Raw genomic sequence first — 23,436 nt, forward strand, 5'->3', positions numbered from 1 at the left:
CATATACTAACATTCTCCAGCAGCAACAACGGGGGACGGCGTCACGGCAGCTACAAAGTACGACGAACCGTAGTACAGGCTGGCATCCATGAGGTTCCACATCGTTTTGCTTCCGCCGCTTCGAGGCAGCAACCGTAACAGCAATTTACAGCAAAAATCTGTTACACGCCGCGAGACTTATCGGCTTCGCACACACTTATCGCTATTGTTTTCCCCCCGCTCTTAGCAGCTTGCAATTTCTCACGTGTGACTCATGTTGCGCTCACACACATTTCTAGCACTACATTGCTGGCCAATAAACGGACACCAGTTGTAGCAAAACACGAGTACAAATATCACAACAGCGCACCTGTGCTACATTAAACTTAACCTTAAATAAAACGACTGCAGCGACCTTCGAGTCAGCTATTCAAGTATTGAAGATGATCCTGCACCTTTGAAAAATATATTCACTCGTTAGAATTTCGATTATTGCACACAAACAACAACAAAAACTAGCCCGGATTAGTACATCGAACGGCACACGCGCTTCTTCTAAGCAACCTATCCTACAGCTCGCGAGACACTAACATCGTCTAACACTCCCTGACCGAGTTCCAAACAAACACATACCCTTACAGGGCAGCCTCAGTATGTGTGCGTGTGAGTTGGTTATCACCAAACTGGCCAAAATCCCGAAAAGAGGCTTGCAGCGACGTGTTGACACTGCTTTGCACCGATCTAAGCAAACGAACCCGGGGCCGATAAGAGGAGCGCGCTCGGGTTACCCAATCTACAGCACCTCACACAAGATTGGATGAAAGTGAACGCGCGTGGGGTACGGGGTGCGGCACAGGTGTCGAAGTGTTGTATCGGTTCATCGCCGGTACACCCCTTTGGAGTGTGTTGTGCAAGTGTGTTGGATCTCTGCAGCACACATTCGTCGCCGCTGATAAACGTGAAATATAGCTCAGCTGCGATAAAGCGACTATCTTCTAACCGTGCAACGGATGGTGGGCGGTTCTGAGCGAAACAATTGATTTTGCAAGTTGCATTAGAATGTTGCAGAGCGTTTGGCAGGCATGTTTATTAAGAATGAAGAACGTATACAGTAATTGGTTAGCATTTAAACCATCTCAAAGCTGGAGGGTTTTTTTAGGTTACTGTGCAACGAAGAAAGCTTTCCTTGGAACGATGAATATCGATGAGTCGGGTGCATAGATAATGATCAAGTTCATCTACTTTCAAACTACCAAATTTATTACACCGGCATTCCGGTCGCCAAAACCATCCGATATCCGTAAGTATCCATGCAGAACACTTAAAACCCTTTAGATTAGATTCCTGGTAACAAATATGCCCGTCGCCTGTTTTCATCATCTCTACCATCCAGAAAGGCTCATGGACTGTTGCTTCTTTCCAATTTTCTGATGATTTTTTTTACATTCCCCAACTCTCGCTAAATCAACCCTTAATTCAGATTTATGGCAACACTTAGGACCGGCGTCCATTGTAAGCTTCACTCTTACTACCACATCTGAACGGATTTTGCTTAAAAATAAATCATCATTTAGCCACCGCTTAACGATGCCTATTTGGCGCGGTAAAATAGAGTGGAACAGAGGGAGAGAGAGAGAGGGAGGTAGAGTGCCCTGCAGGCGTACTTTAATGCAATGATGTATTGCTTATCAAAACGATTATGAACAGTGCGGAATGGGAGCAGTTTGGAGAACATTCAAAGTCCTACGAAAGGAAAAGAGCGGAAGAAATCAATCTTCCAGATACAGTTTACGCATACGCGATTAGCTATTGTATGTAAAATAGTTTTCATTTTTAATATTTGTGTCATAACGGCCAGCTCTGAAGCATCATCAAAACTTAAAAAAAAACAAAGACTTCAATTGCCCAAAAGCTTCAAGGAATGTCAAAAGTAGGAAGATTTAAGACATCCATAGCTTTGATCCTTCGCAACAATCAACAACTGTAGAATGGGAAAATGATTTGCCACATGTCACTAACGGCTGCGATTCATAACTGTTCGAAGATGAATTCATTACGATAATAAACAGCATGCAACGAATCAATACGTAATAGCTGACGTTAATTCCACATTGGCGTCAATCGTACCACAAGAAACAAACAGCCAGCGTGTATGACAGCACAGAAAGAATGATAGAACCCAAAGAACAACTAAAGAACAAACGCTTCATGGTGAATCCCAGCCGGCGATCTACGAACTGGAAAGTCATCCCGCTTCTAGCGGGAGCTTCTACCAATCGCGGTGTAATCGGCCTTGGTGCGCAGCACGCCGGGCGACACGGCGAATCGTTCAGGTTGGGGATTTCGCTCCACTTTGTTTCAAGGTCGTATGGACCACGAAAACAAGTACGGGGGAAGGGGCAATTACTTGCACTTTGTGTCGGAGCTAGTTCCCGGGGATAGAACCAGAAGAGGACAAGTCCCGCGTGCAGAACGCAAACCAATTCATCTTCCATTGCGTTGCATCGCATTCAACGATCGGAAACATTCATTTGGAGTAGGTTCGGGGCTCCCCGTCCGTCGACGGTAAATGGGCAATAACCAGTTTAGTGACGTCACACACTGGTGTGTGTTGTACAGCGATTGACAAGTGTAGCGTAACGATTCAACTGATTTGAAGCGAGCGTCATCTTCAGCTCGTATTTTGATCGTGAACCGTCTGCACTCGATCACTTGGAACAAGGTGTTCATTGCTTGTTAATTAAACAATAAATAAAAATTGTTTAATTTCAAAAAGGAAACATACAAATCATTAATATTCATTTTATCTACAACACGAACCTGTTGCTCAACGTAATGTATTTTTTTCTATTCCACTATGTCACCTGTACCACCCTGTGACAAGCAATTCCCTGTGCTGCGCTAGGCTGGCACACGATCCATCGCCATTCACCGCACCCCGCCACAAGACCTGTTGTCATTCTGAATCGGCGTTGAAGAGGAAGAAAAAGCATCTCACGCACAAGAAGTACCCATCGTTGATCGTTGTTCCACCGCGCCACGATCGATCCTGTCAGTCGCTTTAGTACGGCGTACCGGTGCGGACGTCTTCGGTTCCTATTCGATTCGGGGTGGGAGTAGCAAACGTGCCGAAACATGATCGTTGTGCCAGCGTTACTGCTGATTGTCCTGCTGGGCGGTGAGGGAGCTCCCCGTACGGAGGCCTATCAGGTGCGAAAGGAAATCAGCTTCAACTGGATACGTGACAGCAAGGACGTGATCAGAAATCAAACGGTGAGTATCCACAGACAACGGACCCCGAAACCGCGGTGGGAATTATTGCTGACGCGTGTATTTGTAACTTGCTTGGTAGGCTGTGCTGCTGCGAAGAGATGGCTACGATGCGGACCGTCTTCAGGTGCGCACCGATGACGGTTACCTGCTCACGGTGTACCGTATGCTGCCCAAGAAATCCCGGCTAGGGGTAGTGCTGATGCATCACGGCATACGCCAGTCGAGCGATATGTGGATGTACCTGGGACCCAAGCGCTCCCTTGCCTACCAGCTGTACGAAGCCGGGTACGATGTGTGGTTCAGCAACTCGCGTGCCTCACCGGAATCCGACGGCCACGAACGGCTTGATCGGGACAGTGACCATTACTGGGACTTTAGCTTCCACGAGATCGGTACCGAGGATCTGGCGGCAGTGATCGACTACGTGCTGGCAGCGACCGGCCGGAAGACGCTACACTTTGTCGGATATTCGGAGGCGGGGTCGGCCGTACTTGCCCTACTCTCCGAGCTGCCGGGGTACAACGAGAAGCTGGCCAGCGTGGAGCTGATGGCACCGCCCGCCTTCATGCAGTACGGTCAGTTTGCCTGGATAGCGCGCATGGTACAGCCGATACGGGCGCTGTTCCCGTGGAGCGTTTACTACACCCGAGATGCGTTACCCACGCAGATCTGTACCCTGTTCCGCAACGAGTGCTGCCTGCTGTTCGGCCAGATGAGTGACCGTGGAACGGACAATGGTACGCGCACGGAACGCTCGCCGGGTTCGTCGTCTCCGGCCGGTCGTGCCGGTTGTTTCGATCTGGAAGACGTTTCGCTCAAGCAGCTCGAGCACTACCGCCAAATCATTGCCAGTGCACGGTTCCAGCAGTTCGATTACGGGTACGCGGCGAACCTGCATCGCTACAAGCAAAAGACACCGCCCGACTACTGTCTGTGGGATGTGACGGCCCGGGTGGCGCTGCACTACGGCAACAAAGACAAAACGGTCGACTGGAGGGGTGTCGAGCTGCTGGGCCGACGGCTGCCGAAGGTGTCGGAGCTGCAGAAGATACTGTACAAAGGTTACAACCATCGCGACTTCTACCGGAACCCGAAAGCGCAGGCAACGGTCTACGCGAACATCTTGAAGTCGATCAAACGCCATGCGTCAGTACAATAAATCTATGCTGCCTTTTAACGATAATGGAGAGTGAGTCTGACGTGGTTTAATCTATTTTTTGTTTTTGTTTTTTTTTTCGATACGCTCTTGAGACGAAACCCTTACTCCCATAGTGTCTCTTCCACGTTGTTGATCTTCCTATCCACTGATTTCTGGTTGGTATTTATACGGAGCAGGAACTGGTTTTTCGATAGGGCTCGCCGCTGGAACTAGCCCACCCATTTAAAGCAACCAATTTATGCTCCCCAACACGTGTGCATACCGGAGCGCGCTTCCGTGAGTCGTTTTCATTCTCTCTCCCTCTCTCACACGCTCCAAGCAAGCTCGCTTCAAAACCATGAACCTTCGTCAGTTCGAGCCCAGACATTACAGTTTCAAGGTTACGCCGGTGTTTGAGCGAAATGAAGCGAAAACGCCTAATCCAAACACACCACACGACCAGCCAGCAGATGAGCGGGACGCGAACTTTTGTTTGCGAACGAAGAAATTATTGCCCACCGTTGCCGGGGTGGCCTTCTTATTGCCGAGTTGCGCTCTACAACCACTTTCCTCTCGGGCCAGGGCCAAGTGCATCTTTTGCCAACTGCTTTGTCTTCTTTCTCTACTACATCGCCACCGCCGTAATCTAACGCAAAGGGAGAGTGTGTAAAAACGTGAGTAACTCGCCCGATAAAAGTGAATCAATGGAGTGTGTGCGCCGTCGACACGATGGTCAAGTGTACTGATTCGTACATGGAAGGACAGAGACAAGCGCCGGCACAAGGTGTGCCATTGCATTACCCGGGCGTGTGAAGTACAATGCACAGCAACACACACACACCCGGGAGTTTGACGGGCTGCGGCGAGAGCAGCTGTCGTGTTTGTTGATCCGTTTGATGGGTTAATTGACGCGCGTTTTTAGGTTGTTTTGGCTATGCGCCTTTTTGAAAGCCTCTTTATGGACCCGAATCAATCGATACCCTGTGGCGGGCCTAGTTGGAAGGCTTCGCAAACCAATAAATAACACTGCGCTAGAGGATGCTCCGCTTTTGCATTTTATCTCTTGCGTGAAGGTTGATGGGCACTGGACCTTGGTGGAAGCTTTTTGTACCATCACAGTGAACTACAGTCAACTCGTCTTAAATTGACGCAATAAACCGTTCCAAAGTTCCAATAAAACAACTACCAAGAGACGACTAATAGAACCATTGTTTAACATGTAAATCCAAGCAATGAGTAAAACAGATAATGTTACCGCTGCGTCTCAAAAGACCGGTAATTCCTATCAGAATATCCCCTTACTTTTCTACCTTTCTTATCGCTCAGATGATGCGCACACAAACTCATCTTGATAACACCGGCAAGCAAGCCCTAATCCTGTTTAATTCATTTATCATTCTCCTTTCCATACTTCCATTCATTGCCCTTCCCACGTCTACACGCCCCACCCATTCACCCTTGTCTTTCGTCAACAAGCATACTCTTCTTGTTGACATCCTGTTAAGACTCTTATCTAAATACAACTACCCGTAAGCATCCTAGCCGCTTCCACCCAGCAGCAGGCTACCCACTGCTCAGCAGTCATGCCGACAGAAATTAATATGAAAAATCAACTTTATCCCCACCAGCACAGGACATCACACTTCCCTCAGCAAAACTCCCACGAGCCCAGCAAAATAAAGAAAACTCAGGAAAGAAAAAGCGAAAGTTTTGAATAAGCACTACCGGTCCCAATTTCCATATTCTGCCCCTTTGCCGGCGCCAAAAACTTTACTAGCCCCCAAAAAACCGTGTGGATAATGTCGGGGAAGTTCCGGGCTTGACTTATTGGCTCACTCTGTGACAATTGAGTGTGTGCGTGTGTCAGTGTACTGGGCATAGCCAATGGGCAGCAACACTTTACGCTAGGAGCAGCCGGTCCCCCTTCAACGTGGGGCAAACGAAAGAAAGCACGAACAACTTTTCTTCCCATACACTCTCTGGGGTGGAGATGGGAGCTCAGGCTCAGGCAGTAAGTGTTTTCTATGTAAAATGGACTTTCAAGGATGAGAAGAGCGTTAACAGAAAAAAGACCATAGTACTGTAGCAACAATATATTGCCAACAAGCGTAAATGCCTTCCACTAGGACCGATGGATTTAAGAAGTGGAACAAAAAGAGGGAAAAATAAGGTACACAAGTTGAGCTGACTGAGCACGTACTTGAAAAACAAGATCTTTTCGCTGGAAAACTTTACTTCCTGATGTCGACCTTCGTCGAGGCACGTCCCATAAATGGAGCTACCGTTTCCTTTAGCTGGCATTAAATTAAAAGTATTTAATTATGAAAATCCCTCAGCGTGAAAGTGCACGCATTCGTAAATGGAGCCAATATTTCCGATGTTTTGGTAATGCGCCTGCCCATAGTTCATGATAATAATTAGCTTAATGTAGGTAAATAGTAGCTCACATTTCATAAATGGCATAATCCGAGTGAAAAAAAACAGTTTTTAGTGTTCAGTATTTTGGACACTAAGAATACGGAAACTGGAGAACAAAATATGCCAAATATGCACCAAAGGAGGGAAACTACAAAAAACAGGAAAAGGAAAAATATCTACAAAAGCAACAGGAAATGTCAGCACCGACATTTCCCCGAAGGAACAAATAGACCCTTCACTAGAAAACTTTTTAAGCTCTCTTCTGAGTAAAAAGGCGATCAGCCCAACCTTCACTGAACACAGATGCTTTAAAGATGCTTTTCCATTAGCATTTCAGTTTCAGTCACGTTTGTTGGAGTGGAAAACTGTGCCAGTTTAAAAGGTAAACATTTTTAAAAACAACTGAAATTGAGTTAAATATTTCTCAGTTTCTAGAATTCGAATAACTTTTTTTTGACTACCAAAGTATATCGTATCTCGTCTGCATGATACAATGCAACATTCCAAGCTTCCCATTTTCTTCACCAACGCAACAATATACAAAAGGGCAATCGGTTCGTGTGTGACGGTTTATCGACACTCGGCCGCTTTCTCCTAGCAGAAGCACAGACATTTCCAATTACGCGCCGATCATCACGGTGCCCTCCAAAGTTCTCTCAAGAGACAACGTGACCGTTCAGCCGGAAATTTGTCAACCTCCCAAGATCGAAAGCAGCTTTGCGATGTGAAATTCTTTTTTTTTTCTTTTTTCCTTCCATTTTGACTTTTTCCTACACGCGAAAACTCATTCATGACACCTTCGTTTTCCATACACAGACTTCCCGTGTGCCTCCTGTTAACAGAGGTGTGATGTAATTTCCGGTCCTTACAAATGCTAATACAGCAGCACCTTTGCTATCAACACCAGCGCTTATACATCCGTGCCGCTGGGAAGGCATCAGCGTCACTCACGTAAAATGAAACACACATTGTTTAAGAAGGTGTTGGGCTAGAGGACAGGTGTGCTAGGAAAAAATAACCGCATCAACATTTCTACTAGACAGCCCCGGTCGAAGTATTTCTTTTTTTTACTGTCTCGTTTACCACCGTTATGATGATGAAACTTCGAAACGACCCAGTGAATGATTACTTTTCTGAAGCGAATGGTCAACTAACTACATAGTGGAAGCAAAGTGTGTTTCCATCATCTGAGAAACAACAGCAACATCGTTCGAGGTCCAAAGACTTACATCAACTTTATTCATTTTTGTACTCAGTGTTACATAAGGTAAGTCTTTCAAATGAAGCTCTTGAAAATCACTACCTTAAAATCAATTAACTTAAGCTTTGCTAGGTAATAATAGCGCGCCAAGGAATCAACCCGATGCCCATGCATTGCGTATAAACAATCAAGCTATTACGGTACCGCTCTGCGACACATGGGAATCCTATTTTAATGTACACTGCGGGACAGCAGTGCTCTACTGGCGCCCTCTAAGCGCACAACACCACACCAACCCGAGCAGACCATCGCTTCTAATGCGGCCCGACGTGAGTCAACGGAATTACAAATGCACAAACACACACACACAACGGTCGACACCCATTTGCAAGCTGGCACAAATCAATGTCCCTGCAAACTGACACACGTTTGCCCCTCCTGTCTCGTGTACATCTTTCCCGCATTACAGTGTAGTTCCGCGGAACCGTTCGGTACCATACCACACTACGTAATTAAGGATTTAAATTAGATTTCCTAACGATTGTCAGCCACGTCAGTCAAATTGGCATTACGGGTTGGTTGGCCAGGATGTGACAATGGTTTACCAAAATTAGAATACATGGAACTGTGAAATGGAACAAACCTACCACAGAAGCTTCGCAATCGTCGGTACCCAATGAACCAGGAATTATTGGGTGAGTTTGATGAGTAAAGCTTTGGTGAGTAAAAAGCTTTGGTGAAAATTGATATCAACGGTTGTCATCTAACGACTACATTTCTGTAATATATATGGCCCCAGAATACATTTGTCGCCTCTGTTTCGATTGATGCCTTAGCACATAAATCTTGATTGATGGAGTCTTTATGCATTGAAGCCTGCTCATACTCTGATAATCACCAGGGCCAGGAAGAGATCTCCTGAATAGCAAGAATATATAGGTATTTCCTTGAGAACCTTTATGTTACACTCTGCATACCAAAATTAACCTCTTCATTGAAGTCTGATACCTCAGAGATATATTTCACGCCTTACTGACGCTTTATTGAATATTGAATCCTAAGGACATTCTATTCACCGTTCAAAAGTCACTTTTAGATGGCTGCCATTTAATTAGAGCTACTTTTACCAGGCCAAAAACGCATCCCCTACATTCACCAACAACTACAAAGGACGTCTATCGTCCTATCTATCCACATCAAACACCAGGATGGAGTTCAAGCGTTTGCACATAACCTTCCAGCCCGGAGACTCCACACCGAAGCTCCTCCTTATCCTCCTCCGTCTGCTGCTTTTTATAAGCCTCGAGTTGGCCCGACGAGCGAAAACAACAGCCCCCAGGGAGGAATGGTAAAGGTCACGCCAACGAACGGTTAGAGAACATTTGTTAGGTGTCACCTTTTTCGGGGCCAATTACTTCGTGTAGCAATTTGTAGCCCGTCCATCCTGACGCAGCTTCACCCTTTATGTCAATCTACCGTCCACGGCACACTCGTTCCTAAACCTCCTCCTACCCCGCGGCCACAGCCCGGTTGAACCGTGTGGGACGATTCCAACCTTTTGCTCAACACCTCGGCTAATACGTTACACCCCTTTACAGGAGAGAGCACGGTTGCATACGGTCCGATAAAGATCGAAACGCTGGCAGCACCAACCACCAACCAGGAAGCAACAGGGTTACACAACACGGGACGGCAAATTAAACACTTCTCCCCCCGTCACTCCTCTAGCGCCTCTCAAGCTTTTCCCCCATGTACATCTGCAGGCGTACCAGGCAGTTCGTTGAAAGTGTTCTACTTCCAAAAACAGGCCAAATATATGCAGGATTGTATCTGGGCTGGAGTGCGGGAGACAGAGAGAGAGGAAACGGTTAAGTACACACGGATGATAGCTTGGCCGGGCTTCATACACACCGGGGTACGTGTGGGTATGTGGCATCCCTTATGGGACGTAAGTGAATCATGCTCACACATTTTCCGAACCAGCGAACAACAACACTACGATATGCGCCATCATGCATGCCCAACCAAGCGCAGAGGCTACGGAGAGGGGCGAAAAAACGAGTGACAAGCTGTAATTTTCTAATCACTCAAACAGTGGCCATCTCTGGGTTCGCTCCCATACATTTATAGAGCACCACCCGTCCGTCCGGTGGTGTTTCGGTATTCGCGTGTTTTATCGATCGGCATCGGAAAGATCGCTAGGAGTGACCACATTCAATATTGATGTATGCAAATGAATTAATTCATGCGGAAATTTCACACAGGTCATTTGGTGTGGTCGCTTCTAAGCCCGTACACATCGGCATTGTAGTTCGGTCAGCGCAAATGGCGATGGGTGAGAAATAGGTATTTTAATCAAACGTGGAACGGAGCAAAGTCCGCGCGCACACCATTCCAAGCACGCATCGACCGATTCAATTTTACATCAACACATGCAGCTGATGCGGGGAGCATTATATTACCTTGTTTGAATAGGTTATGCGAAATCAACAATAAAACAAGGATCCTCTACAGAGCATAGCAGGGTCGGTGGAGGAAGACATGAAGTAAATAATATCCCATCCGTTACCGATTCGTTGAGTGGATTTAGTTGCACTATCGGTACGAACGTTACTGGCTCAACTATTCCCACTCAAATTAACAACCACAATTTGAACAAAAGCTTATACTGTACCCTAATCATTAATTAGGCATGTTGTGCACGGGTGGTCTATTTTCAAAAGCCTAGTTAACAGACCAACCGAGGCGGTTTGAATAACCGCTAATAATACTTCCAATTTACTGGCGCCACAAATTAGCAACTCCCAGTCATTTTTTAGCACAATTTTAGCACACACAGAATAGAAAAAATTAATTTGCATTTTGCGTGACTGTTCGTTTGGGAGAAATTCGTAAACCCTGTTTCTGTTTTGCTTTTATGCAAACATTTTTTTAACTATAATTAAAGCTCATTGCTCATCGTTATCCTATCGAACCTGAGATTAAATTTGACGATTAGAACTTCAGACACACTTTGTACAACATCTTACTTAAGGATAATAACATATTTTTTACAATACTTCAAACACAAAATATAAACATGAAACTATCTTCTTATCTTATTCCTTCTTCTACCCCCAGTATTAACTGCAGGCGTCTAAAATTGATCCTTAATTTTACCCAGCACTGCGGAAATATTGAAGCTACAGTTTTTAAACTCCTGACTTTCGCCATTACATTAACGAACGATTCCGCCGTAAACTGCCCTTGAAGCAACCACTTGAGCGAAACGCAACACAGCGAAACGCCTGAAATGTGAGGAGCAGAAAAAGCTCAAACTCTTGAGTCAAACAAGAGAAGCGTGCTTCATTTTTTTACCGCGCCCCACTCAGTACATACTAGAAATGGGAGGAAAATCAATAATGAGACTATTTCGTTTGGCAATCCCTCGCCCGCCCAGTAGCATAAAACGCCCCATCGGGAATGTTATTTCGAAAATGGGGCGGTAGGAAGTGAAATAAAAAAGAACTGCTTACCATATTCATTCGCGTACTACACCCGACTCTTCCGAGCTTTCAAGAGCTTGTTTTAAACTTCTTGCATCTCATGGCACTGCCTGTCTAATGTGGTCCCGACCGCCGGATTTCAGCGGGGGAAAATCAACCCACGCTGAATACAGAGGGAATGTGGGGAGTTGAAAAAATTATACACACTTACAAAAGCACCGACCAAAAACGCACCAAAGGGCCGAAAGCGAAAAAAAAAACAACCCAGTCGGTAGGTACGTTTTTAATGGGAAAAGTTTTCGACTACTACCCGCAACCTGCTGCTGCTGCTGCTGCTGCTGTTGCTGCTCTTGCTTCTGGGGGACCCGTCAGGAAGTGGTTGATATTTTACATTTACCATCGACATCGGCCGGGCTATATCAGTTTTCATTACAGGTTTTCAAGAAGCATTTTTTATGCTTCTTCCGGTTAGTGGATTGAGTGGTGGAGGAATTTATGGTGTTTGGAAAAAATCGGAAAACGCTGTTAACTAGAGCACGACCGCTGTTCAACATGAGCTGGGATGAAAATTGACTGCACCATAGACCGGTGAGGGCTAGGAATGGAAGGCAAAATGAATGGAAACTGTACTTCAAGAAGTAAAACTGCAGAAACAGGTACATTTCCGTAATGTTCAAAGAGGTGGGTTTTAGACTCTTTTTTTCACGTAGTAGAATAAAAACTTCGTAATGTAAAGAGACATCAAACGACTCGTCACACGATACAGATGGAAAAATAGCACCACTTGGTAGTAGCTGCTGGATAGTGCCGTGCTATACGCGTAGAACTAACGCCCCATGAGTCATACGTTCAAATCCCAATTATTACTACATTTTCTACCTTAAATTATTACACATCTCAAAATGGAATTTTTTTTAGATTAACATCAAATTATCGGTTTCCAGTAATTCCGCTCTAACATTACTCACTTTAGCAACCTTTTCACAACATGTTACATCACACATTTTGGAGCCTTAAGCTCCTTGAAACTAAATTTAACGTTCCTGGCAACTATTACAAGACACGCATAAAGACGTCTCTACTAAAACATACACCCTTTTTAAACAGGAAGTGCGTGTACAGTAACCCACCCGCAAAAGCGTGCATTGAAAATCAGACCCTTGCCCCGGAGTCGCACATAAAACTCTAAGTAAAGCAAACCCATCATACGGAACCACCCCGCAGCGCAAGCGCAAACATGCAATACACATGTGTGTTATTGGTCCATAAATTGACGCCAACGAATGGGCGGATGGAGTACCACCCCGCACACAAGGATCAAATAAACACAAACGCAAGCAAACGCCCCGGACAAGAACCAGGAGCCAGTCGTGTCTATAACTGGTTGCAAAAACAGAAGGCAACGAACATACGTTAGCAATACAACGCAAAAAAAAACGGGACGCTAATGGAAAGAAGTTGACACAAGCATACGTCCGTTAAAGCTTCATACACTCGGAACGATTCGAAAGATGGACGAGAGACATATTTAATGAGTGTAAAAGGCGATCTCAACAACAATAAATAAAATCAACCACCATTCTCAGCCAACTCGTCTCCATATTGACTTTAATGGCGAGCTAAAGCAAGAAATATTGAGCAGGGCATATGGTTGGCAGAGCGCCGTTGAAAAAAAATCCGAACCATGCTGAGCTAATTTATGTCCCCGAACCTAACCCTTACCATCACCGTCATTACATACCAGAGCCGCGCGTCATTCGAAGACAGTCTCAAGAGCGATAGCGAAAATTGAGGTTGAATGTTGTTGTCACAGTTGTCGAGTGGAACGAAATACTCTCCAACACGCACGCAAACAAGAAAAGCGCTCAAGCGACGATGTCCTCACCAACCTCGGGAAAGTGGGCCCGCCGACGCCACCGCCGTCGCCTTGAGAGAGGGAGTAAACTTTACCCCAATTGATTATCTTTAGAAGGATGCGCGCTTACTCGCACCGAACCGCAGCACAGCATCATCTCGAGTGTCAAGAGTTGCCGCGATCGATGGCGATGGCGGAAAAGGAGGCAGCACTAAACACACGGCGCGGTTCGGTTGTGCAGTGTGTTAATGCTTTATCCTGCGGCGAAAGTTGCAGTAGGGACACGTGGTGGCAATGCGACCTGCTGCTGGCGCTAGATCGAACTTGACTTAATGAAATTGAATATAATTACACTCGAAGCTACTCGAACGGTGAGACACTTCAAGCCGTCTCCCGTCGGGAGAGAACGAGAGCTGGCGGAGTGTAGTGGTTCATCTGATTGATCATCTAGCAGAAAGATGACGGGTGTTGGAAAATGGCTGAAGAAATGCATCTCGAGACAGACTCTGTGTTCCTGATGGGATGATGAATGGGAAGAGTTCAAGTAGCTGTGGTTAATAGGACTTTTGGAATGTGAAAATAATCAACAGTTGTGTCTTAAATAGCACCTCTTTCAAACCAAAATACTTCAAAAAGTACAGAAAGTACACAGCGCCATCTTTGTAGACTCCAACTCGAGAGTAATGGGAAAATGTTTCAAGAGCGATTACCTCTTCCGAAGTCAGCGAAGTATGCTGTAGGAAATCGGAGATGGAAGGAAAAATCAATGAACTGAATGCACCCGGCTGCATGATGCAATTAGCACCATTTTGTACGTCATTAGCAAACGAAACCGTATACCATGAATCGTATACGAATGCACTACACATTCAAAGAAATAATTTAAAAAAAAACTCTTCCAGTGCATCCAGTCTTTGCTTAGATATTTATAGCGAAAGCATAATTAAAGTAAATCTAGGTCGCTATCGGTACCGCTACTAGAGCTCACGGTATAAGCTACTTCAGTGAAAGTCAAGATACGAGATCGATTCGTGCAGCTCCTTCCCACAGCACAGCGTTAATGAGATGAAGAAATAAGCACCCAGTTTGAGTTTAAATAAACACGTTCCCGCTCTTGCCGGCTCTTTCGCCAGGCACAAGAAGCCCACATAAAGGTTTGAAAGGCGAACGAGGCGCGCCATTATCCTGATGCTCCGGGAGGACTTCCTGATGCTCCGGTGGATATTTTAAGACACTCCACCGAGACCGAAACCGATCAATAGCTACCATCTCTTGTTTTGCACTCCACACAGACCACAGACACTTCACTCAATGAGCCACCCCACCACACCCCCAAGTTGGGCTCTTAATGAGCAATCAAATTAACAAAACCAACCCAAGCCCAGTGGTGCAACGGGAAGGGGAGTGCACTGTTCAGCTTCACCTTTGCGTGGAGCTTCTTCTTCTTCACGGCAGCCATTCCCTCCCACATTGCTTCGTTTTCTCTTCCCCTTTGACCGATCGATGGCCGGATATGATAATATCAATACCACTTCATCCATTGAGAACGGCGCGCCCCACCACTAAACGCCCAGCAAGGAGAGCAAGGAGTCCAACTTCGGTAGTCAAATGTTTAACCATTTTCCGGTTTCCGGGAGCACAGGCAGCTGGCGGTGGATGGATGTCGGCAAACGGAAACCGATTGTGTTGTCCGAACCTGCCGGAAAGCGTTACATTAACGATGGGAGAGTTTGGGTTGACCAAAAACTTTACAATGCTTTTTTGCTAACCACGAACGTAACGGGAAAAAGGAAGCAAAGGAAGAAAACCATTTCATTTTATTTGCTCTGTTTCCGGGATTTGTTGAAAAAGTAGATTTTGCGTGGAACATGAAACACACAAAACATTAATACTACTACTACTTATACATAATTACTTGCTTTATTAGTACGACTTCTCTTCCTTGTTGAGGATTATTGGTGAACATACCTGTAATGAGTAAGAAAAAAAATATATAATTAACTTTTTTTCATCCATTATTCACGACTTCATGAACTTCTTGCACTGCTTCAATTGAGCATAAATCATGCTGCCATAAAATTTAATACCCACGAGAATACGGGAATGATGATTACTAAATCAATCATTCATGGAACATCGCGCACTGATTTACTGCACTTTCGAGCCATTTCTCAACCGGTGACTAATCATCGTTTATGCGGAATGAAATGAAATGAAATGAATGGACTGTAAGATGCATTCGAATCGCAACGAACTGGACCCGACCGTGCGCGTCTAGGCAAGTCTTATTTTCCCTGTGGCAAATAATTTATTACCTTCGCGTGCGATTTATTTACTACTCCATTCGCTAGGAGTAATTTTTCTAAAAGGTGCTATACGTCACACATCAACCAACCGAAGGGAAACACAATGCAACCCGTGCAACTGCCGCGAAGGTGTCCGCTGAAGGTGTGCTGCTGTGCTACTCAGAAGGCAGCGCTCGAACCGAGACTACTTTATTGTTATTACTGTTTCGCAATCGATCTTTATCACGATGTGCACACCGAGAAAGAAAGCCAAGAATGCACCACAGCTCGCCCGGTGCACCTTAGCTGGAAAGGTGTGCTCCAGTACTGCTAGGCGTACAAGGCGACAACTGACCGCTAACAACAACCGTACGTCCGAACACACGAAGGCAGGTGAAAAAGGTGTGAAAGTAAATTAAAATTCATCACACCGTAGCGGCTCCATGGCGAGCAAAAAGGGAAATGGTTGGAAACATTGCGACGTGTTTCGAGACAATTTACGTTGCACAGAAGATAAAAGAGGCGGGACAGTAGTCCAAACAAACAGATACACTATTCCACTTCGGTGGCCAAAATAAGCAACAGGATGAGCAACGATCATTCTAAATAGTGCAATAAACGTACATCATCAAGATAATTCCGAATGGAGCATCAGCGCGGGACAAATCGGAGCGACATTTGCATGTACAGGAGCCACCGACAATGCCACCCAAAAGCTCTACTCGCTTCGCTACGAATGTCTACGACTACGAAAACAAAGAACAGTCGCGGAACATAAACAGCCGCCACAAAAGAAAACAAAAACTCCCATCAACCAAATTAATCGTCTCAAAATTGACTCCCACACGAAACCGATTCGACTTCGAGCGACGACGGTACTGCTGCTATGGAATGAAAAATCTCCCATGCTGGCATGCTGAAACAGCTTTTCGCCATTTTGCTTTGCACCCAGTGAATCGTTAGCTTTCGCAACAAAGCTACTGTTACAGCGATCATTACCGGACAACAGCGGGACTGTTGCTGCAGTACACAGTGCAAGCTCACCAACCACCAGGCGCATCCATCGGTACACGAGCGAGGCAGTGATGATATTTTTCTTTCATGTTGTGTCATGTGTTCGCCTAACAGTGGATAAAACAAAACTCGCTTATCTCGCGCTACGTGCGCCAGACAACTATCCAAACTCGTCTTGGTACACAGATGGAACGCAACAAAGGTAAAGGAATTTAATAAAAAAAACGCTAACAAGACGTGGTTTGCTCCATCTATTTTCATCAAACTAGTTGTAATGCTGTGCACGGTGGTTTGTAGTATAACAAAAAAAGCAATAAAAAGGACGGTACGAAATAAAGTTATAAATAAACAGGGTAAAAATGTCCCTTACAGCAATCCTTTCCACATCCTAATGCATCGTTCGTGGTTCATGTAACGTGATTTTTTGCTATCTTTTCCAAACGCTTTTCGTTTTTTTTTACACAAAACTCTTGCAAAGAATTTGATCCTATTTGCTTCTAGCACTCCTCCTCTCTACACACACGTGCACACTCTACTCGCAATTAAACTTTGGTGACGTGTTTACAAGATCTCACACTCCACGGTGGCGTCAGCGCGGACCCGCAGCATTTTCCGTTTGGCCGGTGTCTGTTTACCTCGTACCGCACACGGAAACAATACCCAAACAACACCATCGTACCGTATCGGACACCGATGAAGGATGGCATTGGGTAGGATGTGTAACAAGCGCTCGCCATGGAAGGTGGTCGCGCAAAAGTCTCGGGTAGAAAGGGAGTTTAAAAAAATGCCATAAATCAGTGTGCAATTGCGAGATGAATACGTTTCGCCTTTTTTGCTCTATCGCGCGTCGTCACGCGATCGTATTGTCTGTGGTGTTGTGTTTTGTTAGCTGCTTCTCGCCATTTTTTGTTCTTCTTTTTGACAGGCTCCATAGGGATGCTTCAGCTTCTATAGGATGCTGCACCGCGAAGGGTGTGAGAAAATATACACCTTAACGTGATCACGATCATATACAGCATGGAAGCTGCTAAGAGAGCACACCACAATACCGAGGTGCTGAAAATGGACACCTCGCTTCTTTTTTCTTTTTTCGTCCGCAATGAACGTTCAAGGTAACTAAAGGAAATTGTAACAATAAACCGGCAAAAAACGGCGGTAAGGGAAACGGCGGTTACAGGCGGTGGTATACGTGAGCAGAGTGAGGTACACGTGCCAAAAGCACACAACAACCCATCCGGGAACAACAATTTTCACCATCATCTAGACCGCCAGTGTACATGTCACTCAAAACAGGGGGAGCAGGAGGAGGAGGAGGCGAGGGAGAAGGAATTGAGAAGGATGGGAAATAAATTACATTTTCCTCGCCTCTTTGCACTCTGACTATAGCGCCGTGGACGACATCTTTCTGACCGATGGTCACGCACCAAAAGTTTGTTTGGTTTTATTGCTTAGTCTGGGACTGGTCCTAACGGCCAACGGGGTCTTTCTCTACCGGCACGAGTGGGTACTTTCACAGTTATGGAATCCATTGTTAATTGAATATGTGTATCAGCTTCACATTCAATGTATGCTTCAGTTTGTATTATTCAAATTGGATGTTACCGTCTCTGGGAGGGCGGCCAAGTCTACATTACCTTATCGGAAGGTTTTGGAGAATGTAATGTTAGCAAACTTGAATTGTATTTCAAACATGGTGAAGCAGACCTTAATTACTGGACTAAAGATACAATTAGCCGGTCTCGTAGTTCAGTCGTCAACTCGTACGACTTAATTACATGCCCGTCATGGGTTCAAGCCCCAAATGGACCGTGCCGCCATACGTAGTACTGACTATCCTGCTATGGGGGGATCAATAAGTCACTGAAAGCCAAGCCCATACGTAGTGGCACAGGCAGGCCTTGACCGACAACGGTCGTTGAGGCAAAAATAAGAAGAAGAAGAAAGATACAATTGCATCTAGTGCACCATAAGCGAAGATCGTGCATAATTAGAGGACGAAGTCCGTTTTGGGAAAAGGCTCTGTAAATCCCAGATTACAATGGAAATTCTATTAAAGCTACTTTGACAGCTCGAGCGAACTGATTCAGTAAAATCAAGCTGCGGTGGCCTAAGAACGTGAAAGAGAGTAACGTGAAAGAGTTTAAGAGTTACTTCCATGGTCTAACCATGGGGAATGACACCGGACAATCCCAATTAATCAGCTTATTTCGTATTCAAACGTGCGCGCCTTTAACTCTTTGCCATCAGCCCCTCACCTAAAATGAGGTAACAATTGGCACACATTGTTCGTATGAGCCTTCAGTTTGTCAACACGCTTGCAGTGAGTGTTTCATCGCCAACGGTACTACACGGGAAGGTGTACTCCATTTTGACCACATGGTCAAGCTCAGGATACAAATGAAAAACAACAACAAAAACCCACCATCACCATCCAACCATAAACCATTTTCATGACCGATTCGCAACCAGCACAGTTACCGCTGGCGTGAACATATACATTCCAACCGTTGGAAAAGCCCATCAATTATTTCTGACTCCTCCGTTCCCTTGGCGTGCGGGCGCGCCTCGTGGTTCCACTCACTCACACTTTTTGTTCGGTGGTGCGAGCCCGCGGTCGAAGCGGTTCGGTTGATTTACAGGGTTTCCCACGATTTATTGGTCAGTTCCCATGATTTTTTGGTGCGTTCCCACGATTTTTTGGTCGTATCCCATAGATTTTTGGTTTGTTCCCATAATTTATTGGTATTTTCCGATTGGATATCAATACAATTGCACCAAAAAATTCTGGGAAACGACCAAAAAATCGTGGGAACGCACCAAACAAACATGGGAACCCACCAAAAATTGATGGGAACCAACCAATAAATCGTGGGAAACCCTGTAATGCTGATGAAGAGCTATTTAGTGTCGAACACAAGGGACAGGAAACTAAAAGACATACACACACACAAGCACACAAAAAAACCCCACTCTGAAGTATACCCCGAGGCTCATTGGTCCGACCACAATAACGGTGGAAAATTAATGGCGATGAGCGAAGATTTGGGTTTCACTACGCCATTCGTCTTGCCACTCGAGGCTCCTTTTCAAATAAAAAAAATCGTAATCGAACGAACGGTGTGAACGAAGATCTGACACGGACCACTTTCCACAGGAAAACACACAATAACAGTAACAACAACAGCGCACAGAGAAAAAAAAAACCAACCGGCCTCTTAATATGCTGTAATTTAATAATGAACTTCTAACCGTCCCAGGAGCATTCGCTTCACTAGCGCCGCGTGCTTCACCAGTGGGCTTCGATGGGCTAGCGCTAACATCGGCATATTTTGCCAACCGTTCTTGCGAATCATCAAACAGGCGCGCGTGGTAAATTATTTGTTTTACACGAACGAATTATTACCGCTCGCTAGGAACGAATGGACTGTCCGCGGCCAGAATGGTTAACTGTGTGGCCGGACGAAGAGGACGTACCGAATGGGATGGCACTGCAGTAGCAAGCAGCAGTGCCTTCGGGGTCCCTTGCTTTTGCCTCTTATCATTCAGCTGTGGGAGGCTGGGAAAATGTGTGTTTTTGCTATGGACAGAAAAGCGAAAAAGTAACTGTACGCCCCATCGCTACAGTGCCCGTAGCCCGCGAGCCACGAGAAGATCGATGAGCGATCGTAGATAGTATAATAAAATTATGTTTCGAAATAATTAATGATCAATTGGTATTAATCAAACTATAGTAGGCCGGTCGGCCGCCGGCCCAGAGTAGTCTTTTGCACACTCCCGCGTTCGGGTGTAGTTAAGCGAACGGTTATGATTAATTTTATTTTTATTTTCCGCCCTCCGGTGGCAGGATGTCTCTCGGCATCATATTGAGTTATTGGGCAGTTTCGTTCAGCCCTTGGGTTGGATTGAATCTTTTCGCGCCACCGCTTAAAGCGGATGATTCAGTAGCGTAAATGAAACCCCCATTTTTGTTTCAACATTGTACGAAAAAAGCTGTGCTTTAGTTGTAATGGCTTCGAAGTATAAATAATATTATAAATAAATAAATGTGATTGAAACTGCTTCACCAAAAGCTCAACAAATCATCAGCATACATACAGAAATATACAGACGTACGCTGCGAGGAAAGCGAATAAATAATACATTATTCTAATTTCTCAGAACCATTTTGCGGCTTACGCCCGGCATGATTTACATGCGCCTATTCGCTTGCAAATCATTATTAACTATTACGGTGGCGTGACAACTCAAAAAAAATTGTCAAAATTACCAAACGTGCGAACGGTATGGTTAGACTGCTGAGGAAGAAAAGCAAAGCCTTCCCTTCCGCTGCCAGACTAAAGCCAAAACGGAAAACCCCCATAGCGAGCAGAAATGGTGGATGGCAAGAGCTTTTTCCTGCCGCAACCGTTACGTGTCAGACAAACGTCAGCGAATGATTTGCCTGTGACAAATTTCAAAACTTTTCCGCTGTTTTAAGGTTTCCTTTTCTCTCCCTTCTCTGAATCTGCCACGCCTAAGCATCGTTTGTTTTGATCTGGAGGGAAACTGTTTTGACAGAGAGCATCGGAGTCTTTTTGAACCTTGTTTCTATCTTGAATTATGGCTACACTCATCTGTATCTATAATAGCAGCCAACAACATGGCGCAGTCCACACAATCATAACAAGCTGTAGAAAAAGGAATCATACCAAAAATGTTGATCCTTTTTTATCGCTGACTTTATAACAACAACTTAACGACACAAAAATACAGCAATACCTTCCTATTTCAAAGACCAAAAGGTAGCTCTCTTTTTTAGGCTTACTGCTTCTTACCCAGTAAACTAAATTGTTGCCCTTCTAGAAGTAGCTCTCTATGCACCCTTCCCCCCATCACCAAACACCTCCTACGCATCTCAAGTTGACCTTCCACACGGGGCCGGTGCAAGCCTCTCATTCTCATATTTCAAAGCCGAACACACAAACTTTGGCCGGCCCACGTGAAATGGGACGAATGATTTATCTGCCTACCGGACTTTTTTTTCCTTTTTTGCTATGCCCTACACGCTCAAAAGCGAATATGCGAACAGTAGAGCACCAACAAGAAGCTACTTGTGTAGGTAGCCTTTTTGCTTCGACAAAAAGAAAAATGTAAACGGGAAAAACATGTACTAACAAACGAGCTTTAACCGACCGAAACAAAGAGGCGCGCGCGCGCGCGCTTGGACGATTACACGTGCGCGAGGCTTTTCGCTTTGTCAAAGCCGGTACGTGTGCGTGTGTCAGTGTACCGGGACACGTATTTGGATCAAATTTCTCATGTTTGTCCACAGACGGGAGAGGCCGGAAAATGAAGGACCGATCGTGGCTGGGGAAAAAGCAGTACAACACCGGAGAACGGTAACTGTATCACTCGATTGCCCGTGTCATCATGGAAAGGTATGGCTTGTGCGCTCTTACACACCGAAACCGGTTGATGCGTGTGCGTATTTGTGTTTGGCTAAACAGCAGCAAGGAAGAAAATGAGTACAAACAAACCAAAAGAAACAACGCGCGACCCAACAATGTGGAAAAAAACAGCGAAAAACGTCTCCTACGTTTTGGGGAGAACGAAATCGACTGTAACGAATAAAAATGTCCCATGTTGTTGCTTCACATTCCCCTACGTCATCTTCATATTTCGACATGGATCCATTTTCACTTCCAAAAAAAAAGGGAGGCGGGTAAGAAAAAACACACAGAGAGAAACTCTCACCCAAACCGAAAGGGAAACAAATACCATCAATAAAATTTGAATATTTCCCAGAAGCCGGAATTGAGATGTAGACGGGGGGTGGTTGAGATTGAACCAAACGCGCCCTCCAATGCCAAGCGTGTGTGTGTGTGTGTGTGTGTGTGTGTGTGTGTGTGTGTGTGTGTGTGTGTGTGTGTGTGTGTGTGTGTGTGTGTGTGTGTGTGTGTGTGTGTGTGTGTGTGTGTGTGTGTGTGTGAGCTTTTCCAGTGAAATGCAAAACCGGAAAGCAACGAACACGTTCAGACGCGAAGGCCAACCGGGTCCCATCAAAATTGCCAATATTTCAATCCATCAACAAGAAATCGGAATGAAAGGCCCCCGGTGGAACCTAACGATGCGACAATTGCCTGTAATGCGGGCAAACGGCCGGAAGCACGGTGCCGTGTCATGCTAAAATATTTATTCCAACCAAACCCCCACACGTTTTGCGGGCCCGGAGAATGGTGGGTAATCGTTTTTTGGGAGCGGAAAGGGGATGACAAGAATTTGCAGCACCACCGTTAGGAACAATGGTTTAGCTTCGCTTTCGCCAGCCGCCAATGTTGTTGGTTCGAAGCGTTCCGAAGCTCATTAATTTGGGAAGTTGCTCTGTCAAGGTCGGTGGAGTCGGATCGATTTTTCTGTGTGCAGGAAAAGGGTCGTGTTTGTTTATAATTTGTGTAAATAATTGAAACAAACTGATTATTAGCTCTCACTGAAATTTGTGTGATATTTTATCAGTATTAATGAACAACAATAACAAAAAATAGATGTTAAGAAAGTGAGTGAAATTTAGACAATTTCTTATTACTGTTCATTAAAGGACCTTATGCCAGTGCAGACGTCTTCGGTTCAAATCTCGGAATAGACTCTGCCCGATTTGACGATTTAGTAGTGATTGGAAAAGAATAAACGTATACAATCATTTATAAAATACGTTAAGCCACAAACTATTTAGGCATGTCCACTATTAAATAATTGCAAATACTCATCTGCATCCACCTAATAAAATGTGATTATTTGTACGGGTTTACACT

General features: G+C 45.2%; 2 protein-coding genes across 8 annotated transcripts in view; one reads left to right on the forward strand and one right to left on the reverse strand.

Annotated features, from left to right (window-relative positions):
• LOC120959653 (atypical protein kinase C) overlaps nucleotides 1-23,436 on the reverse strand; it is a 99,667-nt gene that overhangs the window by 37,112 nt on the left and 39,119 nt on the right. Inside the window, exon 1 of one of the 7 annotated variants that reach the window (XM_040383237.2) lies at nucleotides 12-737. The exons of the other annotated variants lie outside the window; for them this stretch is intronic. Coding sequence (XP_040239171.1) covers nucleotides 12-102 — 91 coding nt within the window. The 5' untranslated portion in view covers nucleotides 103-737. Of the gene's footprint in view, nucleotides 1-11; nucleotides 738-23,436 lie in introns of those variants that run through there. 7 annotated transcript variants of the gene reach the window in all.
• On the forward strand, nucleotides 2,865-4,461 carry LOC120959654 (lipase 3-like). The gene is made up of 2 exons (XM_040383240.2): nucleotides 2,865-3,252; nucleotides 3,332-4,461. The coding sequence occupies exons 1-2, from the start codon at nucleotides 3,115-3,117 to the stop codon at nucleotides 4,409-4,411; spliced, it is 1,218 nt and encodes a 405-aa protein (XP_040239174.2). The 5' UTR covers nucleotides 2,865-3,114; the 3' UTR covers nucleotides 4,412-4,461.

The sequence above is a fragment of the Anopheles coluzzii genome, chromosome 3 (assembly GCF_943734685.1).
Source record: "Anopheles coluzzii chromosome 3, AcolN3, whole genome shotgun sequence".
Taxonomy (NCBI): domain Eukaryota; kingdom Metazoa; phylum Arthropoda; class Insecta; order Diptera; family Culicidae; genus Anopheles; species Anopheles coluzzii.

What these genes read in the sequence shown, in the direction of transcription:
- LOC120959654 (XM_040383240.2), top strand. Translation starts at nt 3,115, where the DNA reads ATGATCGTTGTGCCAGCGTTACTGCTGATTGTCCTGCTGGGCGGTGAG. An exon ending in ACGTGATCAGAAATCAAACG is followed by an intron (nt 3,253 to 3,331) that starts GTGAGTATCCAC and finishes CTTGCTTGGTAG; the next exon opens with GCTGTGCTGCTGCGAAGAGA.